The following is a 20,993-nucleotide window of genomic DNA, read 5'->3' as shown; positions in this document are numbered from 1 at the left end:
AATAAAAACGATGAATAACCCTGTTCAAGCCATATTTTACCCAAAATTTTATGTAATTCACCTAATTATTCTTGCTATTTTAGAAACTGCAAGAACTTCCCAGGGCCAGAATATAAAATAAAGCGACTTGAGGAAATATTCAATTAAACTGGGTAGATTTTATAACTTATAAACAATTGTTATTTGTGGATAGGACAACAAATAAATATAGGGTCCCTGTAATTTGGTTCTCGCTGCTAGTCTTTTCACTGTGCCTCCAACATCTTCACATGCACTTTCTCCATGTGTAGTGGTTGAAAAATGTGAAATAGGACATTTTAATATTTAATATCCAAAAAGTTCATATTGCTTAAATTTCTTAAACCGCCCACCCACCCATAAATTTTTTTATCCCGCCCGCCTTCCCGTTCTTAAAAAATAATTTGACAGCCCACTTAGATGGCGGGCTTGGGCGAGAGTGCCGAAACCCCGCCCAATGCAGACCTCTATAATAAATACTCATAAAAATTTCCCAAATTACAGATGAATGTTTAAACTTTGCTATAAAATTTAATTTATATATAATTATATATTTTAATAAAAATTCTGTCATGTAAAAAATCTTTTGAAAATTTCATTTTTTAAAAATTATTTCAAAAGATTTTTTGTCTACAGATAAAAAATAAAATTATAATCTTCTGATGTATTTAATTTTAAAATGAGATTAAGTGGTTTGCCAAGCTCCGGGGTTTAACTAACCCAAGTCTCCCCTACCCCTAGCATCGTAGTAATATGTGTTTATTCTATATTTTCCTAATGATAATTTACTTATACTGATTGATTTTGAATAAAGTTATAATAAAATTTTGAATTTTAGATATAAACGGATACGTACTGCCCAACTCTGAGTACAGATATTACAAAATTCATAGTTGCAAAACCACTAGTGACGTACTCAGTCTTAATCTAAACATAAAGAAACTCATAAAAACTATTATTTGTTAAGGCTAAAAATGTATATAGATAAGGATAGATATCTTTATAAATATATATCTAGGTATTTTTACTCTGATAATTGTTTAGAAAAGTCTCGGTCAATATAGACTCTTCGATCACAAGCCAGAGATGTAAGAGGAGTTCTAGTATCCTCATTGAATTTAGCGTTGTTGAGTAGTGTTTGAGTAATCGACTTATGTTTCGGGCAAATAATGGTCTAAAAAATTTCAAAAATGTTAGATATTGGAATATTTGATTATCGTAAAGAACATCTATCAAATATTCAACTTACCCTAATTAAACAAAACCAATCAATGCCACAACTGGAAAAATAATTATACTTTATCGGAGAAAAAGAGACATCCATCCATCAAGGCGCAAGCGAAATGGTAAGTCCTCTCGCACTCTTGGCAAATACAGCTTGCGCCTAGCGAATTATTTATTTGTGGATATGGCAAAGGTGATAACCCTTCCAAATTATCGGCAGCGTTCCTCGAAGCACAAAAGTGACATTTAGTGGAGAGCGCGTGATTTAAAGCTGTTGGAACGTTGACCAGTGCCCCGCCTAGCGTTTCATAAACATGACTAGACCAAAGTGCGCAATTAAGGTGAACCCAACGGTCGGGAGAGAGATTCAGGAGTCTTATCAATATGATTTAAAAAAATATTTAGGTTCAGAGAATATTTTCAAGGAATCGAAATCAGATATTCTAAGACTGGAAATAGTCCAGCAAATAGTTCTCCTATTAAGAAGGATATTGTCGAGAGATCTTGGGTGATAGAGAAAAAGGAGTCTAGTGTTGCAAACTTTAGAGTAGTTTAAATAGAGTAAACAATAGGAAATTAGACTCAAGAGAATTATAAAGTGATGGTGAAGATCTTATGAAGTAATAGAGTGGGAGGAAAATTATTTTTAAACAATCATAATTATAAAAGAAGATAATTGGCCAGAAAGGCTAATGAGTATTATGTGCAAAAGAAGATAATAGCAGAATCACGATAAATAAACCATATAGATGTAAAGTATTTGTGATATGAAATGAAGATGAAATGTAATTATTAGAAACGTTAAATTGTTACCTAGATGTGCTTTCAGGCGATCCGTCTCCAAGGCCCCTACAAAATAAACATACCCGTGTGTCTACTAATGTTTCCTTTTCTTTATCATTAAATGGCGAATTGTGATCGCTTGCTTTGGATATTTCGTCCACCTTATACTTATCCGCTTTTCGAATTTCATAGTGATAAGGTCTTGACGCCGTTAAACTTAACAAGCTAGTGTCGAGTGCATCCATTTTGAATTTATCAACTACTTCCAGTTTTTGGTATCCGGTCAGAGCGATCATCTTAGATTCGTGATAGGGCGGTGAAATTTTGGAGCTCCACACTTTGAACTTTCGGCCGTTTGCTAAACACCGAAACTCGAACCTCATTATATGCCGAGTGGTAGAATGCTTACTGTTGTAGGAATCATTTCCGGCCTTAATTTTTGATTTGGCAATGTTATAATCGTCGGATATAACCGATGGCATTTTATCATAGTTATTTGTGTTTCGGTGGGTATAAAATTCATTGCCGGTTTTAGCAGTGTAATCGTCAGCCATTATGGGTCCCAATTTATTCTTGTCATCAGAATAAATTTGATTTCCGGTTCTACCTTTAAATAGATGTCGTTGATTGGGAGATAAATTTTCGAAGCTTTCATTTTTAAAGTAATTCTCTTTGGAATTACTATTACCTTTATCATCCAAACGAAGCGTTGCCCAACCTTGTTTTTTTTTAAAAATTTTTATATACTGAAACTTTCTTTTCCTTCAGTTGATACATAACGCAAAAAATCTTTTTAGTTTAATTACCAATAAGTGACTATATAACAAATGTCGTAAATGCATATCGATGTTTAGAAATTTGAGTGCTGAATCGTTTCATGTCAAATTGATAAAATGAACACGATTTTTGCCCACAACCCTAGGAGTTGCATAAATTTTGTATACAAACTAAAGTGCACGTAAAGCAGTTGTTCACATCATAACTCATATATTTCTAGAGATATGAAGGGTAAAAGTATAAAAAAAATGACCTATTTTACCCTTATAGACTGTCATTCAATTAAAAATTGACTAAAAATTACAGAATTATAAATAATAACTCCAATATCAAAAAAATACTCTATTTTTTGAAAAATATCTTTTTTTTAAAGTGAAGGTACATTTACCTCATTCTAAAATTTAAAATCCTTGTGAAATATAAATTTTTGAGGGTCACTAACACTTATATAAAAAAAATGCCAATATTTGGCTTGATAAAAATACTAAAAAAAATTTAATATATAATTTTAAATTGTATTTTATTTTATTTGTTATTTTTTACGAATATTATTGTTTTTTTAGGTTTCGATATTTTATATAAAAAGATTTGATATTTTTTTTAATATTTTTTGTGAAAAAAAGTTATATTGAATAAAAATTATAAAATTCGGTGTAATATGATTAATATATAATTATAGTTTTAAAAAGATAAAAGGTCTTTTAAAGTTGATAAAATTAATTTTCTTAAACAGTTATATAAGAGAAGAATATTTTACATTACAAATGTGTAATTTTGCCTTTAGTATATATAGCCATTTTTGAGCTGTAGTTATGTAGCGGAGTAGGATTATTCAAAACTTCTTAGAATATATACACCTATGGTAGATTCGGCCACTAGCGTGACTGAAAAGCGGCTTAAAAATTGAGGTATATTTTTTAACCAACTGACTATATGTCGGCATGTTTGTTAAATACGCTACTAAATATTTTGGCGAAATATTAAATAGCATGCATCTATTAACCCGTCTATAAAACTGAATATTCAAAAATCAAAGATCTTCGATGTTATAACATTTTAAGGATAGTTAAATAAATTACAAATTTTATACCCGTGAATGCCAATCTCTTTAAAATTGCAGAATTTATAAGGTGGATGGTTTATAAAAACAATAAACATTACAAAAGAAAAATGTTAACATATGTAAGAAACCTTACCCTCATATTTTTAGCATTTTTCTCAGAATGTACTGAATCTTTTCCAAAACAAAATTATTTAGTAAATATTATTATATAGTACTTTGAATTAATACGTAGGCTTAAAACTTAAATTTTATCAAAATTATCATGCAAACATTGTCTATAAATTTAAAAAAAACATTAATAACCCTTTCATAATAATTGCACACTGTAAAGTTATTGAATGATAATTAATTTTTAATATTGTACAAATACATATAACTCACAAAAAGTATTTTAAAAAATTACATAAAAACAAGTTATTAACATGAGGGATTTTTATTGAGAGTAAAATTAAAATCTTTAGCGATAATTAGGTATGTATATTAAATTAAGTATAAATAAGTAGATGTATATTAAATTAAGTATAAATAAGTAGATATATAACATAATTAATCAAGTAATAATATTATTTTAATTTATAATCAATATAAAAAATTCATTTTTTGTCTCTCCTGTAAAATTTTTAAAATGTTAGTTAGCGGTTTGCAGTGAGACTGACGATATGCTATATATTGATTTAAAAAAATATCCCTTATTTTTTAAAATGTTTTAATCAATCTTCGCATAAAATTTTATAAGAATCAGATAAACTTATTATTTTTTACAAGAAAATGTGGTATTAACCCATTAATGATCACACTTTTTCCAGCCGACAAAAATTCTTGATTTTTTCAAATTTTATTTATTTTAGTCTAACTAAGAAAGCATAAAAAATCGGTATGAAAAAATCATCCTAAATAGGAAATCTGAACCGTTGTATATCTACAACGTTGACCATTAGGGGTATTAAAATAAGATAAAATTAAATTATTGCAAAATTTTATTTTTATATTTTACATTTATAAGACACAATTTGGTAATTTTTTTATTTTATGAAATTAAAACAATCAATATGTATTTGGTATTTGACACTACAAATATATCTCGAATAATTTTCAGGTTTTTTAATTAGTGAGGAAAATTGATTAGTATGGCCTCCACTTGCGCTCATCTTTTGATTTACCAGGAGAGTTTTCAAAAGTGTCGTAGTTATTTCTCGCCAAAATGTTAGTAATAATTTTTTATCCAGGATTCACTCGATTCCATTGCTTCCATAAATTTACTACTGCTACGTCAATAAAATTGCTAAAAATAGACCACCACTATTTTTTACCTTGTATATTTATTAACTATGTTGACATTAGGTTATCGTACAGAAAACGCCATCTATATTGGAATCATACAAATTAGATTAGGTTGTGTAATTTTTATTTTTGAGAAAATCTTTAGAGAATCTTGATATGTATAGAGGACTAAGAGCTTTACATGCTGATACAACTGTCACCTCTGAACTATCATTCCATCGAACTACAAATATTTCATATGTCTTTTCAAATCGGTGGTCGTAATAGCCCCTCTCCTTTTTTGCCATAACTTTAATTGTTTCTGGGGGAGAATTTTCAAGTCTATTCTCTCTTATATTCCCAGTAAAATCCAAGATGCTTCAAATGCGATAAAAACCTTAGAGACGTAAAAAAATTATCGAAGTAAATAGAATGCAAAGAAGGAACTTGAACAACTTTGAGTATATTTGTAACAACCGTATTTCATACGGAGATTCGAAGCCATCGGAATTTTATTTTTACCTAGTAAATTTAAATATGGGCAGACTTTATAAAGATTATCCTCTTCATCAAGAGTTGAGTTATTAGATAAATGCAGATCCCTTGATATAGCGAAATGTTTGTTGTGTCATAATGCTTAAAGATTGTTATAGTAATCTCATTGTATTCGCTAATGCATTCTTTATCTCTGTAAGGAATGATATCTAGTCAGCAAAAGAATTCCTATAAATCTTTTCATCTCTGACTCGATTGTAATAAAATTTGGTCTATTGTTTTGCTTGGAATAAATATGTGATTGATCCACCAGCAGTGAAAACATATTTTGATCAAAAAATAATTCAAATATTTCTATTATCCGATCAAATCAAATTGAAGATTCGATAATATCCTTATCATTATAAGTAGGTCTAGATGAAATTGGATAAATTTTTCTCCATTATTATTTCAAAATTTTAATTTGATTTCTTGATTTGAAGATATTGAGGATTCTGAGACAATATCAATGTCTGCTGGATTATCGATCTTGATCTCCCCTGCAGTATCTAGTGGAAGATTAAGTGCGTCGGTTAGATCGTTTTCATCGACATCTACCTCATCACTAACTAAAGCTAGGAGGTATATTTACAACATCTATTTCATCACCAGGGCCTTCATCGAAAAGCATGAATAGGGCTTCACCAACTGTTATAAATTGTATTGTCATAATAATATTCTAACTAGAGATCTGCAAAGTTATGCCCGGCCCGTACGGGCTTCGGGCCTAATTCTATTTAAAATAATCGGGTTCGGGCCGGACCTAATATTAAAAAATTTCGGGCCGGGTCAAGTCGGACCTTGGAAATTTTATTAAATATATCTAAATTTATCAATTTTATATTGAATTTTTTATGTAAAATAAAAAATTTTGATTTAATTTATTGAAACTAAACGCTGTATAACATATGTCTTTTATTTTAAGTAATTATAAAAATTAATTTCTATATTTAAATAAATTCGGGCCTGGCCGGGCGGGTAAATTTTTTAAAGTAAATTTCGGGTTCGGGCCGGCAAAACTTTTTTAAAAAAATTCGGGTTCGGGCCGAAATTTCAAGCCAGGCCGGGCTTGAAAAATTAGGCTCGATGCAGATCACTAATTCTAGTATTATTTAAAATATTTGGCAAATATCAGATGATAATAAATATTTTACAAATAATTTTATATTCAAATGGAAAATATGTTAAATTTTGTAGTTTATAATAAATCTTTAAATTGAATGGCAATCAGGCATAAAATTAAGTCATTTTTCAAACTTTGATTCTTGATATCTCTAAAAATACAAGTGCTAGGATTTTAAAATTTGAATGCTACCCCTATATGTACCTTAATTTATATACAATATTTCACCCAAATTCACGGATCTTATATTCGCTATTTCTTTGAAATATTTATAATAAAGTTAACCAAAATAAAAAGGTAATCATAAAAATATCTTAATCTTTATATAATTGCAAAGACTAATATAAAAAAAAGTTAGAACTTGTGCGGGTCACCCTACGGGAAGCCATGGAAAGTCTATAAAGAAAAGCACAATTCGAATCGCAAAAGGAGGCATTGTAAAGTGAATGGGGGCTGATACCTGGTAGCAATACAAACTTCTTACACTGAACGCACTTTTGCAAAGGAGATGATAAGGTGAGATGGTTAAGTCTTTGCTGATCACCAATTTTGGAGTCGACTTCTTGTTTTCGAAGAATATATGATGAATAAAAAATTATAAAATATACTCAAATTCTTTATTTTATATGAGTGATGAGTAGAAATCCACATGAATCCCTAGTGGCGAGTATATTAAATATAATAATAACGTAACTTTTAAAACCCCATTTTTATAACATATCTATGCCCAGAATTTTATTTCAGATTTTATTAAAGTTTCAGAATGTTAAACAAAAATCGCGTAATTAATTTTGATGTTAGCTCCTAAATCACTAAATAAAATAAAAAACATAAAATTATACGATTTAAAAGAAATTTAAACCACCTGCACTTTTAGTTTCGTTCATTTTTAATTCCCCATTGTTACGAGAGTCTATAGAAGATAAACTGAAGGATACAGGGTTTGTCATATCGTTTTCTACCAAACCGGTTTCGATAGAATAATCCGAAACTGGTGTCTTGAGACCTAAGATGGAGCTCAATTTTGCAAGTAACGTTTTGTAGTCTGCGATGGATGCCTTTGATGATGAGACATCCAATGTCAAGGTTATGGAAACTTTTCTATTAGGAAGAAATTGAAATATTTTACCAAATTTTCGATGGATATTCTTTAATTGCATAATAATGATATTAAACTATTAAAAAAATAATTAACTCGTCTGTTTCGTCCCAATTTTGTTCATCGGCTATTGGCGGTTCGTCGAAACCCAAATCGTCCGTCATTATCTCCTCATTTTTCGCATCTATTTTTTCTAATTTCGGAAATTCTTTAAAAAAATATATAATGAAATTCTTATAATGAATGATAACTATATTAAAGTAATAACTTATAATTATTATGGAAAACATCAATTGTGGGGATAAAATAAATAAATTTATTCATTTAACTTATTCCTAATTATTATATAGCTATTTTAGCATATTATGTCAGTTCCATATTCTTGAAAAAAAATTTGGCAATTATCTACCAAAGATTTGTATTAGAAAACTTGTTAATATCAAACCTATGATATCAGAGTTGTTAACATTTTCGAATCCTCTTTGACCAATTGATTTTAAAGGTACACACAGAGGTATGCAAGGTGACATGGCTTGAAGTTCTTCATAATTTTCCTCCGGGTGTAATAAATCTCTTTTTAAGATACAAATATCATTGTTTGCTTTTTCCGTAAAATCACCTGCTTTTATTGTATCGGCAATCGAATCGTCTAATGGACTTTGTAATTCTTGTGACGAAAACAAATTAGGGAACATAATTTCGTCGATAGATTTGTTCTTCAGAATGTCGTAATCATTTTCCGCCTCATTATCGGATAGGCATTCGGAGTCCTTAACGGACCGCGAGAAAGAAAGAACGGACGATCGAGTCTTTATGGAAGCGGATCTTGAGATGATGGCATAGATAAAAATATAATTTTAATATTCCCTATATAGCATTTCATTATATCATCGTTTGAGAATGGAAAACCCTAGACTATATGATATATATCAGAGCATTTTGTAACCAGGATCTTGAAAATGAGACAATCGTTAAAAGCTAAGAGGCCAATAATTACATAAGAAAAAACTCTAAAAATAATAATCACCAATTTTATTGAGTTTGACCCTTCATGCACAGATGGAAAAATTAATTACAAAAAATGGGAGAAATGGGGTGTAGCAATGTAGCAATATATTGTGATATACTATTTATACATTATATATTATTATATTCGTCAATTAGATATGGTTATAATGATTATATATATTTATGATTAATATAATATTGGGTGTGAACTAAACACCCATAATTGTGTTTATAATTTCCGAATTCGATCCATATGGTTAACAACCTTGTGAATGTATATATTAAAGATTGAATAAACCTATCCATGCATAGTTTAGTATAAGCGAATTAGTTTATTGGCGCAGTGGACATGATTCTAGTATTCTAATTAAAACAAGTAAAAATATATTACAAGCGAAAACCAATACTGTCATAAATTTAGATAAGATGGAAAAATTCCTGGTAAATGGGTCGATCGAGCGTTGGTTTCAGTTATGGGACATAACACTGAGATTTAAAAACTGGACATCGATCGAGCAGGAGATTAAGGACCTGTTCATAGTGAGTTTTGGCGCTGAGGGCATTGACATTCTTGAAAAATATTTATTTCCTGAAATCATTTTAACGACTAAATTTGATAAGGTAAGAAATATTTCACTACAAATTTTTGAACAGAATAAAACCATTTTTGGTAGTAATTAGAATTTATAAGGTTAATTAGGAACAACATTGAACCAATTGAAGAGTTCGCTAATAAGATCAAAGTATTTGCGAAAGCGTGTTGTTTTAAGCTGACAGAAGTTGACAGCCGTTTAAGAGATTAATTGGTTGCGGGTATAGACATGCCAGGCTTCGAAATTGATCTTAGGGTTAAATATCCGTTAGCATTGGATGTGAACAAAAACCGCTGACGTTCCAGTTTGAGCTAGATATGGTCAAGGCAACGGAAAGAGCTCAGAACGAAATGGCAATTAAGAGACCTTGTAAATAGTGTAATCAGGCCACAACATAATAAGAGTGTGCTAAGAGTTAATAATAATTATAGGAAGCCTAAGCAAGTTTTACGATAATAAATGTAAGAATTGTGCCGGCTGGCATGAAAAATATTTATGCCCAGCTAAAGACAAAAGTGCTTTAAATGACAAAGGACCGGACACTTTGCAGCGTGCTGCCGTAGTAAGCCCGTATATCGGAAATTAAACTCAGTGAAGCAACACTTTCACTCAAGTGATTCAATAAATAATCTTAGGACAGGTTTATTAAATAAAAAAAAGATTACAGCCAAAATATGTGGATTTAGCGTCACATTCGACAATGATACGGGAGCACAAGTCTCTATTATAGGATTGAATATTTGAGAGAAAATTGGCAAACCACTTTCCCCACAAACTTATTATTAGCCTATAGAGATATGCCCTTGGATTTAATGGGTGGAAGCCATGGTCCGTGTACAAGTGGTGAAGGAAATTCGTAGATTATCAGTTATAATAAAAAAGTCGAATGATCTACCTTTGTTTGAATTACCATTGATTTTGGCATTTGGGTTTGAGTGTCGAGACAGGTAAGTATGCAACAGATTAACAAAACGAATGGGGTTCCCGTAGACCATTCAAAACCAATGGTATCAAGTAGTTATCAGTCGAACGATGGCCCGATAGGCCGTTCAAAAACAGGTGCCCCCGCGGGCCGCGAGATGTCACTAACGGAAAACTCAATGAGGCCGTTGTTAGCTAAACAGTTCAAAGCCGTTTTTGACGATAAGCCAGGGTTGATACGAGGTGAGACTCAGCTCGTCGAGTGCCCTAAAACACCTTGTTGCTGTGGAGATTTTGGTACCAATCGATTTCTCCACTACAAGGATGCAATGGGCAACCCCAACGGTAAATGTCAAAGAACAATTGCGAGATTCGTATTTGCGCAAATTTCAAGGTTAGTTAAATCCCATATACGATCATCATGTTATTCCAACGTTGTATTACCTACTGGAAAATATTCAAGGGGGAAACCGATATACAGTGATAGATTTAAAGGACGCGTATCTACAAATGGCCCTTTCCAGAGCACCAAGAATATTTGGTCGTCTAGACGCATAAGAGATATTTTCGATACCGAAGGATGACTTTTGGGCCTTCATGCGCGCCAACTACTTTCCAGCGTTTCATGAACAATGTTTTGAAAGACTGCCACTATCTGACCGATGTAATTATCTTCGGTAAAAATGACACCGAACATCTGATTAATCTAAAAATAGTACTCGATAGGCTGCAGAGAGCAGTCAAAGCCAAATTTAAAAAAGTTCAATTTTTAACAAATTCTGTTTCATTTTTAGGTGTCGTTATCGACCAAAATGGCGTACATGCAAGCGAGGAAAAGCAATCCAGGCTGCGCCTATTCCCAAGAATGTTCATCAGTTACGTTCATTTCTTGGGTCCTGTCAAGTATCATGAATGGTTCATTCCCAATCTTCATAGTTAGGTATCAGTGTTATACCAAATAACTAGCGTAAAACACTATGGTGTTGGACAACAGTGGAACAAGAGGACAAAATTAAGACACTGATGCTTCAGATACAGGGCTTGGAGCAATCTTACCTCATCATCACAAAACCAGAAAAAACACTTCGCATTTGCGTCTCAGACGTTGTTGCAGTCTGTAAAACAGTATGCTCTAATTGATAAGGAAGCAAAGGCACGGTTGTTCGGAATAGAAAAACTCCATAATTTTATTTACGATCGAAGATTTTTATTTCATAGTCGGACAGACCATAAACCTATGGAACGGTTGTTCAAAGAAAAGAGGGATCTTCCCAAGATATCAATAATTGTCTGACTCGATAGGACTGGAAGATGGCCGCGTACGATTTTAATGTGGAATAAATACCGGGTCGTGAGAATCTTATATCCAGCTCTTTATCTAAGTTACCGTTGCACGATATTATAAGGAATCGTGATAAAAACACTCTTGACGATTCGTAATATCAATTTAGAGGATAAGCAGAGGAAAACCTGCACAGGAATTCAGTACAAGATCCGATACTAAAACGAGTGGCATGGCATATTGAACATGGAGCGGTTTTAATCGGAAGGAAAAACAAGATCTAGTAAGGCTGCATTCAAAGTGGAGACGAATCCATTTTTTACATCCGTTCCGTCAAAGGTCAATCTCATTAAAATTGATATATGTTCAAAATGCGTCCGTTCCGATACCTTCCGTCTTAAAAACGAATCCGGCAAATTTTGAAGTCAAAACATTTTGACTTTTTGATCCGGAAAATTTTATAGAGCGTTATAACGTTACTTATATTTTTTTAAAAATGAAGAGATTGACTTTTGACGGAACGGATGTAAAAAACGGATCCGTCTCCACTTTGAATGCAGCCTAATTTTCCAAACCCATCGAGAAGATTTAACAGAAGACAGAGGAAGTCAAAATGGTAGATTGATAATTACAACTAAACGCAGTGTTGGAGACACTACATCGGGGACATCCTGGAATAAATGCGATGAAATTCATTTTTATTGTTGGTGGCCTAAGTGTAAAGAGAACATCGAATGGCATATAAAGTTTTGTGTCGGGAGTCAAAAAAATCTAACAAACGTAATGGAGTTAACCTTATACTCAAGATATTACTAAAGAGTCATGGGAGCGTATACAACTAGATTTGCAGCACCAGTTAACTCTCTATATTGGTTAGGGAGTGGATTCATATTCAAAATGGGCAGTGGTGATGAGAAGACATCGGCGAAGGAGATGATAACGAAAGTGTTTTGTTACCTTTGGGGCAGTATTGTAACTGACAATGGACCTCAATTTATTTCTACAAAATTTAAGCTATATTGTGAGAAAAACAACATTTGTCATATTCGTTCAACGCCATACCTCCCGAAGACAGGGAGGCGGAACAAACCATTCGAACCTTGAAAGGAAGGTATTATGCCAGTCGAGAATCTAATAATGACTCGCAATAAGCAATGACTCAACGGCAGCAGGGTATAGGCTGGGAGAAAATAATTTGACGCGTAGGTCGCCAGCGAAGGTTATGTTCAGTCGTCAAATAAGAACTAGTCTAAACTGGGCTAGACCAAAGGTGGAAAATAAAATAAATAAATCTAATGATAAACAAAGTTGAGAACATGACACACATTCGAGTGTTAGGGAATTTGATGTTGATCAACATATATGGATAAGGAACGAAACCACTAAGGGCTGGAGGAAGTAATAGTCTAAGATGAAGGGGTTATATTAATATATAATAGAGACACCAGATCGGATGCAAACATGCTGACCAATTATGGGACGTGTGGTAGCAGATACTACTGAACGGGTGATGGCGAGCAGCGATGATAGGAAGTGGGATGAGACGCCAAGACGAGGGCTGGCACACAAGCCATCAAAACGATGATTGAAGAGATGTAGGCGTTCCTCTCAATTAATAAGCGAAATGTAGGAATATTGTATACTATTTATACATTATGAATTATTATATTCGTCAATTAGATATGGCTATAATGAATATATATATATACTTATGATTAATATAATATTGGGTGAGGTTAAATACCTAACGCCCATGGCATCAATTATATTTATAATTTCTGCAATCGATCCCATATGATTAAAAACCTTGTGAATGTATTATTAACGATTGAAAAAACCTGTAACATATATAGTTTAGTAAAGACTGATTAGTTTATGGGGGTCTAACCAAATTAATATTATAACTTTAAAACAGTATTACCCTAAATTATTAAAGCATTATCAATTCTAAGTAATAAGATTTTTTAAAAGTTGACCCTATCTGGGCTATGAAGGGTTTTAAAAGAGCAATTTTTGTATAAATTTTATATACTCTGGCGAATATTGGGGCGACATATCGAAAATCTTTAGGAAATCCCGTTCTTTAGTTATTGCAGCAATCTCTTTGTCAAGTAGGTGTGAATCTTCTATAAAAAGGGGAATAATATTAAAATTTTTATATTTTATAGTAATCGGTATTTTATTCTAAATTTTTTAAAATAAGTTGTATATATATATTGAATCAAAAAAGTTAAATCAAGTTAAAAAAACAATCTATAATAGTTGCTAAAGAGCACGCTACTCCTTCGTTACTTTTTAAATATAATAAATATAAAAATTAATTTATAATTTGTTCATAATAATTTATTTAAATATAAATCTAAAATATTTAAAAAGGTTGAAAAAATAAGGCTGATTATATATTTGAAAGGAGATGATATTGATAATAACATTAAGTATATCGCTTTTCCTTCTCTGAAATTCAAACATTTTGTATTCAACTTTTAAAAAAATGAGTAATATGTAAGTATATATAGTTTTTTAATAAGATTGAGATTTAAATGCTTAAGATGGAGGAAATTATATCCTATTATGATTCTAGTGGTTTTATCATTATTAAGCAACTTAGGGTCTAGATTAAATGCTTTTATTTAATTTTGAAAATATTACCCGATTTAGATATTCCCCTCGATATACAGTATTTAAATTAACAACGACATATTTCTTAAAAATGATTTATAATAAAATATTAACCAGAATTACCGTTGTATATGTTATACTAATTGATAAAAGTATTTACTCTCTTTATTTTTAATCCACTGGATTTCAAATTTATCACATAAAAAAATCTCTTATCTTCCAGAAACAAAGCCACCACCAGTTTCATATAATTTGTTTGGAGTTAGTTCCCCAACTAGCAGGCACTTTTAAAATTTTATTTTGTGTTTGACATTTGGAAATGAATGATTTGGAAGAAATTGTAATTATTTATATATTTGAGTTCAATTTTAGAATAATAATATCATAATATAATCAATATTCAGCATGTTTATTTTATTGATGCAGAATCTCTAATGAATGAAGAGTTCAAGAGGATGTCCAAATTCACATTTTTAAATTCTAAGATTCGTGGCATCAATACAACAAAGCTTGTCCATACTAAAGCGTTCGAAAAATTGACGGTTTGGTAGACGTTAGAAGAAAAAAATTAAGTATACATATAGTTATAAATAATATAGAGTTGTTTTAAATATATTATATATCACCTATTATTTCATAATAGAAATTATTAGGAGCCGGTAATAAATTTGTTACGTGCAAACATTCGAAATATTAAAATTCTTTAGAAAACGATATTTCGGCTTGCTTGTTTTTAACAATAAGCGCTCAAAAGCCAAAATGGTAGGAAATTATTTACTAACTTTCAACAATATGAGATGTTCAGTATATAAATGCTATGAAGCTGTTTAATATTTAAGGATAAAAGATAAGAGGTAAATTTTTTTGTATTTTAGGTGACAAGTTGAAATCCACTGGATTTAAGATGAAGAGCACACTTTTATCAGAGTTTACAGAGGTATTTTTAATTATTATATTCATAATATTATTAAATCATTTTTTTTAATTATGGAATAATTATAATTTTTAATTGAATATTATTGACCTGGATTCAAAAAGGCTTAAAAATCTTAAAGCCAACAAAAATTCAGTGATTAGGACTTCAAAGAGATTCGCTTTTATAGAAGATGTTTTAAATTATACAATTTGTTGGAAAATTCCTTAGAAACTTATTTTTTCATCAAAAAAATACACATTGTTTTCGATAATTTTTCTTATATTAAAATATATTTATAAAATTAAATATTGCCTTAGGTAAATAATTAAAAAAAAACAATAATTAGAAATAACCGTGCTAGAATTGAGGATAATATAAAAATGAGTTTTTTTTATTAAATTTGATACCTTAGAAATTCGAAATTATATTTTACCAGTTTAAAATAATAATTTATGTTTATGAGGTTAAATATAAAATAGGAATTTACGTAATTTTTTTGATAAGTAGTGGTAGCGCGCAACTTTTAACAACATTGCTTGTTATGTCATTAAAAAATGTAAGAGATAGAAAAAAATGAGAGGAAGGAAAGATTTAATAAATGTAATGGGCCAATAAGATTAATAGAATACTAGACCTTGAAAGAAAATTAAGATAATTAAGGAAGATTTTCCTATATTACCATAATTATCTTGAACGCTCTGGTAAATATCGCCCGGAAGTGGGAGAATTTTGGCTAATTCCCTTAAGAGGGAGTCCCGTTTCGGTTGATTCCGGGCAGTCAACATAGCATGACAAGCAGGGAGAGTGTAACGACCATAAGGGAATTCTCCATAATAATCCGGCAAAATGGCTAGCTTAAAACGGCCGAATCTCCTGTCTAATAGTGGTAGACCTAGTATATTTATTACAATTTTTTATTTTATATAGAAGTAAAAATTTATCTAAGAATAATCTTATTTTTTTTATCTAAATAACTTTATTTTCATTCCTTTTTTAAATTATATTTCATTCATTTTCCTTTTCTTTCTTATGAAAAACTCAATGTCTTGTGGAAAAAAAAGAGTTATAAACATAAAACTATAATGTTTTCTCTACAAACTTTTATCAACATTCCCCAGACCAAAAGGTGTGTAAGAAGCAGCTGGCAACCTGGTCAGGTATCTTTCGCTTCCAGCACCCATATTGAAGTTACCTAAGCCTTTTGAAACCCCACCATTAGTGTTTCTGGGAGTGTTATCATTGTTTCTGTGAATAGGATTACTAGGAAGTCTCTGGACTTGGTGCATTAATGGCTTAGGTTGGTGAGGAGGTGGCAATCTTTTATAATATTGGTGAAACTGTTGATGCGGATTGGTTTGGAAATTCATTTGTTGCAATTGTAATTGATTATGGTTGCTGTGATGCATAAAACGGGGTCCGACTAATTTCCAGAAAAAAGGAGAAGTATGTGTATTATATTATTTTATAATAAATCAGTAAACTTGATCCGTAAAATAGCACTTTCAAAAATTTATATAATTTTCAACGATGTCATCGGCCGTTTTACTTCAAAATTTGAAACAAAAATCTTCAAAAATTTTTTGATTCATTTTGAAAATTTTTATGCTTGGAAATAACAAAAATTTATTAATAAAAGATTTGGGCATTTTTAGGTTATATTTTGATCAAAAATCTCTTTTCTTCAATAGCAAAGATTTTTCCACTTTGTTATTACAAGTTTTCGAAAAAAAATTTAGCACTTTCAGATCTGGTTCTGTTCGAAAAATATTAGTTATGGGCTTGGGTACTAAGAAGTAATCATAAGATATATTGAGGTAATATGTTAAAGAACATTCGATGAATTGCATTGCCGTAACAACTCGAGATATTGGGCACAATATACTAAATTTAATCGTATATCTTTATATTGAATTTAAATAATGATTATTTCACCCTTTTTGCTAACATCAACTTAACTTAAGTTTTTTCATGAGTTACCAATTTTAAAGCTAAAAGGAATATACTTCTCGAGTTTTAAAGACATCGTCACTTTCAGATGTCGATAAATATATTTAAATAAACTCAAAAAAAGCAGCGTACCTGCATTATTATTAAACACGGGCGGTCTCATTAGCCCCATCCTTCCTTCCAAGCGCATTCCTCCATCCATAATTTTGATATAATTGCGAGGCAGCATTTGAGAGTTTTGCATCGTTTCTCCTGCACCTCCTTCCATAACCATCATCCTGTTAAAACCTCCGCCGACACAAGTTTTGACGAATGAGGGAGAGAGGAGGTTATGACTTTTCTTGAAGGAAGGAGATTTGAGAGACGATGAAATGGACGATGTAATACTGGTATTGTTATTATTATGAGTGTCTCGTTTTATGTTTTGATTAATGAGATTATTCAAAGTAGGGTGAGAAATATGAGTATTAAGATGAGAGGGAATATTAGGAAAATTAAGAAATTTTCTATCCTCCTTTATGGTTTGATCATTGTGATATTGTGAATGTTGGAGATTTTGCATATTTTGCTGGAGCTGTTTAGAAGTGGAAGCCGAGTGGGGCGGGAGTATAAGAGGGCCTCCAGCAAGGGATTTAGTGTTATCCATAATTCTTCCCAACGTCACAGGAGCGTTAACAGGATTGTTGAACCTATAACCGATATTTGATTTGTTTGAATATATATTTATTTAAATTTATCAAACACTCTCAGATTTCAATGTAATGTAACAAATAAGGTTATTTTTATTCAATATTGATTAAAGACAGAATAAGAAATAACTTTATAATCGAATCGTGTATAGACACCTTAAAGAACCGGACAATAAAACCAGTAAGAAATTAAAAAAATCAAAACCGGAATTTTAAAAAAAGAGGAAAACGGTTGTTGCTTTGCAAATAATAGCTATTTATTTTTTTTAATTATATATAAATAAGGATAAATTTGGCACATTTTATAAATTCTAATAATTTTTTTATCCAGTATAAATTTTATTAATTTTTGAATTATTTCTTATGCTTTTTATGTATAATATTTTATATATATTTCTATTTTATATTCTAAGATTCTAAAACAATCCAATTTTATTAATAATTATTCTCTCCATATATAAACGATAATTTATAAGTTATTCAATTCACAAAGACCTCTATAACTAATTTACAATAATACATTATTATATAATATTAGACATGATAACTTTATATTCAAATCATAAAAAATATTATATAAAGAATTTTTAACTAAAAATAAAGAAATATTAAAATAGGTATTTTTTTAATAAAAACCTTATAAATCCACCCTTATCTCCGCACCCAAATCCGGAAGGAACAAAGGAAGTATTCCTGATCAAATTTGAGTTGATTCCGTGTTGGAAAGAAGGCTGAGGTTGCATTCTCACAATAGCTTCGTTGTGCTGCATATTTTGCATATTCAGCATTTGATGAGGAGAAAGATTTATTTGATTTTGGTTAATAGGATTAGAAGGAATTTCCACGAGTGGGGAATCGATAATTATATCGGATCTTGATTGAACAGGGATATTATTGACTGGCGCCAGTTGGATTTCGTTATTTTGATTATTCGCGAGGTTCGTGTTGAAAGGGTTAGGATTAAGAGGAGGAAACAGGTTAGGATTGGGGGTTCGAGGCTGGTGCAGCTTTATTAGGGAATATTGAACATGAAGAAATAATTCGATTTAATTTTGTAGGAGAGATAGAGCAATATAATTAATTGCCTGATAGGTCTTAAAAACACTAAATTAAGTTTATAAAACATCAATTTGGCTAAACGTGAACAAAATAGAGTTTGGCGTGGCTTGGTTGGAAGCTCGGCAAAGCTGGGCAGACAAGTAAAATATCTTTACAGGGGAGCTGGAAAAATCATTTATTAAAACTATTATATATAATAGTTTTAATAAATGATTATTATGGGCCAAGCTGGACAACTTGTATATAATTATTTTACATGGGTACAAATTACTAATTCGGCTAAAACTATGATATGAAAAATATTCCCCTCTTAAATATACTCTGGCTTTATAAATATATATTATTTGATTGGTGAAATATATCCTATACTATATATTATACACTAATAATTAAGTTGTTTTTTAAAACGCCTGAGTTAAAGTTGACATATTAAAGATAAATTGTCAACTTTCGATTTTCTCACTCTTTGCTTCTTAGCAAACATGACCATTTTCATTTTCTTACTAACAATTTAATTTGATTTACCAGAATTCTTTCGTTTCTTTCTGACTCTTTGTTAATTTTTTTCAAATACCTTAGTTTCCTTTTTGCCCTGCCAATCGGACAATAAAGACTTGTGTTGTTTCATCTCTTTTCTCAATCCTTCTATTCGTTTCTGCATCCCGCCTATGTCATTAACAAGAGCCAAAAGTTCACGGGACTCATGAAGCGGAAGCGTAATGGGAATACCTCCCCCACTTTTCTTAAGTTGTCGTTGTTTGGAGGCCAAGCTCTTTTTGCGTTTTCTTAACTAAATAAGAATAAAATATAGTGAAATTATTCAGGTTGCTAAATCTTAACGAGTAAAAAATATTATATAAGTAGCTCATTATTGGCCCATTGAAAAATAGGATTTTTTTATATAATGTAACCGATGATTAAAATTTGAAATACCTTTGCATAAACATTAGACTTTAGATTATTATGCCATACAAAATTATTAACTTTGGCGATATCGGAGGATAAATTGGATAGTGAATTTTGTAAAGTCTGATCCTTCTTATATAACCAAGACCGGTATTCTTCGCTCGACCGGTGGTGCTTCTGGGGGGAGTCGCTATCGAAAGTGGGTGAAGATTGATTTAGCATGAGGTGGGTTCCGGGGATGGAAAAAGAGTCTTGGGATGATCGGTCTGAGAAAACAATCATATATATATATATTTTTAAACAGACCTAAATTTTAATATACATACATATCAAATCATTATTCTATCTTAATTTTTTATAAAAAACCATTATTTGATCAAATTAAGTAATTCAACTAACCCTGCGGAGTGGCGAAGGACCGAGTAGCAAAGGCCTCGTTCAATTTTTCGAAATCAATCTGACCCATTATGTTCTCGTCATCTAGCTTGCTCATCCCTTCTTGCTGGGGCTGTTGGAGGAACTCTTTTTTGATCCCGGCATTATAAATGACTGTTGGTTTGGTCTCTTTGAATTTATCGTTGGCAGAATTATTAGGGTTAACACAAGGATGGGTATAATTTGGGTGAATGAAATCAGAGGGATAGTTTGTATTTGTATCTGGCCCAACTAAGACTTGCCCTCGGGGGTTATTGTAAAAATTATTATTTGTATCAAGCATGTCATTATTTTTATCGTAATTAAGGGGGGCGTCACCCATGTTGTAATGATTATAATTGTAAGGACTATGGTTGTTCCAAGCGGTTCCCCCAATGGCCATTTTCTTGACGGGCGGAGGATCAAAAGAAGTAGGGGCCCAAGGGTTAGGGGGAAGTTTTTGAAGGTTGTAAGCGTTGTTGTCATTGATCGGGCCAGGATTATAGGGACCCGGCTCTTGGGAAACGTCTTTGAATATAGATTTAGTTTCTTCGATAGAACTTAAATCGCCTTTTAAAAAATTACGTTTTAAATTATTAAAAAGAAATATATATTAATAATGTCAAAACAAATTCAAAATTTAATAGGGTTGTATAAAAAATTAATAACTTCTATTTATGTAAATATTTTTTAAAGTGTCTTAGAATCGGCTCATTCTTAAGATATGTGCCGAATTAAGCCTTCCGATGTGAATTTTT

General features: G+C 31.1%; 1 protein-coding gene across 1 annotated transcript in view; it reads right to left on the bottom strand.

The window, feature by feature from the left end:
• The window catches only part of LOC135926748 (uncharacterized), a 61,354-nt gene that overhangs the window by 7,771 nt on the left and 32,590 nt on the right, over positions 1-20,993 (bottom strand). Inside the window, exons 38-52 of the mRNA XM_065462679.1 lie at positions 20,221-20,805; positions 19,900-20,087; positions 19,490-19,705; positions 18,493-18,863; positions 17,300-17,856; positions 16,320-16,640; positions 15,900-16,112; positions 13,718-13,811; positions 8,327-8,706; positions 7,978-8,089; positions 7,648-7,883; positions 7,144-7,344; positions 2,056-2,743; positions 1,317-1,617; positions 1,047-1,192 (exon numbers count right to left, since the gene is read on the bottom strand). Of these exons, the coding sequence (XP_065318751.1) occupies positions 1,047-1,192; positions 1,317-1,617; positions 2,056-2,743; positions 7,144-7,344; positions 7,648-7,883; positions 7,978-8,089; positions 8,327-8,706; positions 13,718-13,811; positions 15,900-16,112; positions 16,320-16,640; positions 17,300-17,856; positions 18,493-18,863; positions 19,490-19,705; positions 19,900-20,087; positions 20,221-20,805 (4,609 nt within the window). The remainder of the gene's footprint in view (positions 1-1,046; positions 1,193-1,316; positions 1,618-2,055; positions 2,744-7,143; positions 7,345-7,647; positions 7,884-7,977; positions 8,090-8,326; positions 8,707-13,717; positions 13,812-15,899; positions 16,113-16,319; positions 16,641-17,299; positions 17,857-18,492; positions 18,864-19,489; positions 19,706-19,899; positions 20,088-20,220; positions 20,806-20,993) is intronic.

The sequence above is a fragment of the Gordionus sp. m RMFG-2023 genome, chromosome 3 (genome assembly GCF_954871325.1).
Source record: "Gordionus sp. m RMFG-2023 chromosome 3, tfGorSpeb1-WG-v2, whole genome shotgun sequence".
Classification (NCBI taxonomy): domain Eukaryota; kingdom Metazoa; phylum Nematomorpha; class Gordioida; order Chordodea; family Parachordodidae; genus Gordionus; species Gordionus sp. m RMFG-2023.
Note: the sequence above shows the minus strand (reverse complement) of the source record. Positions and strands in the feature narration are given on the sequence as shown.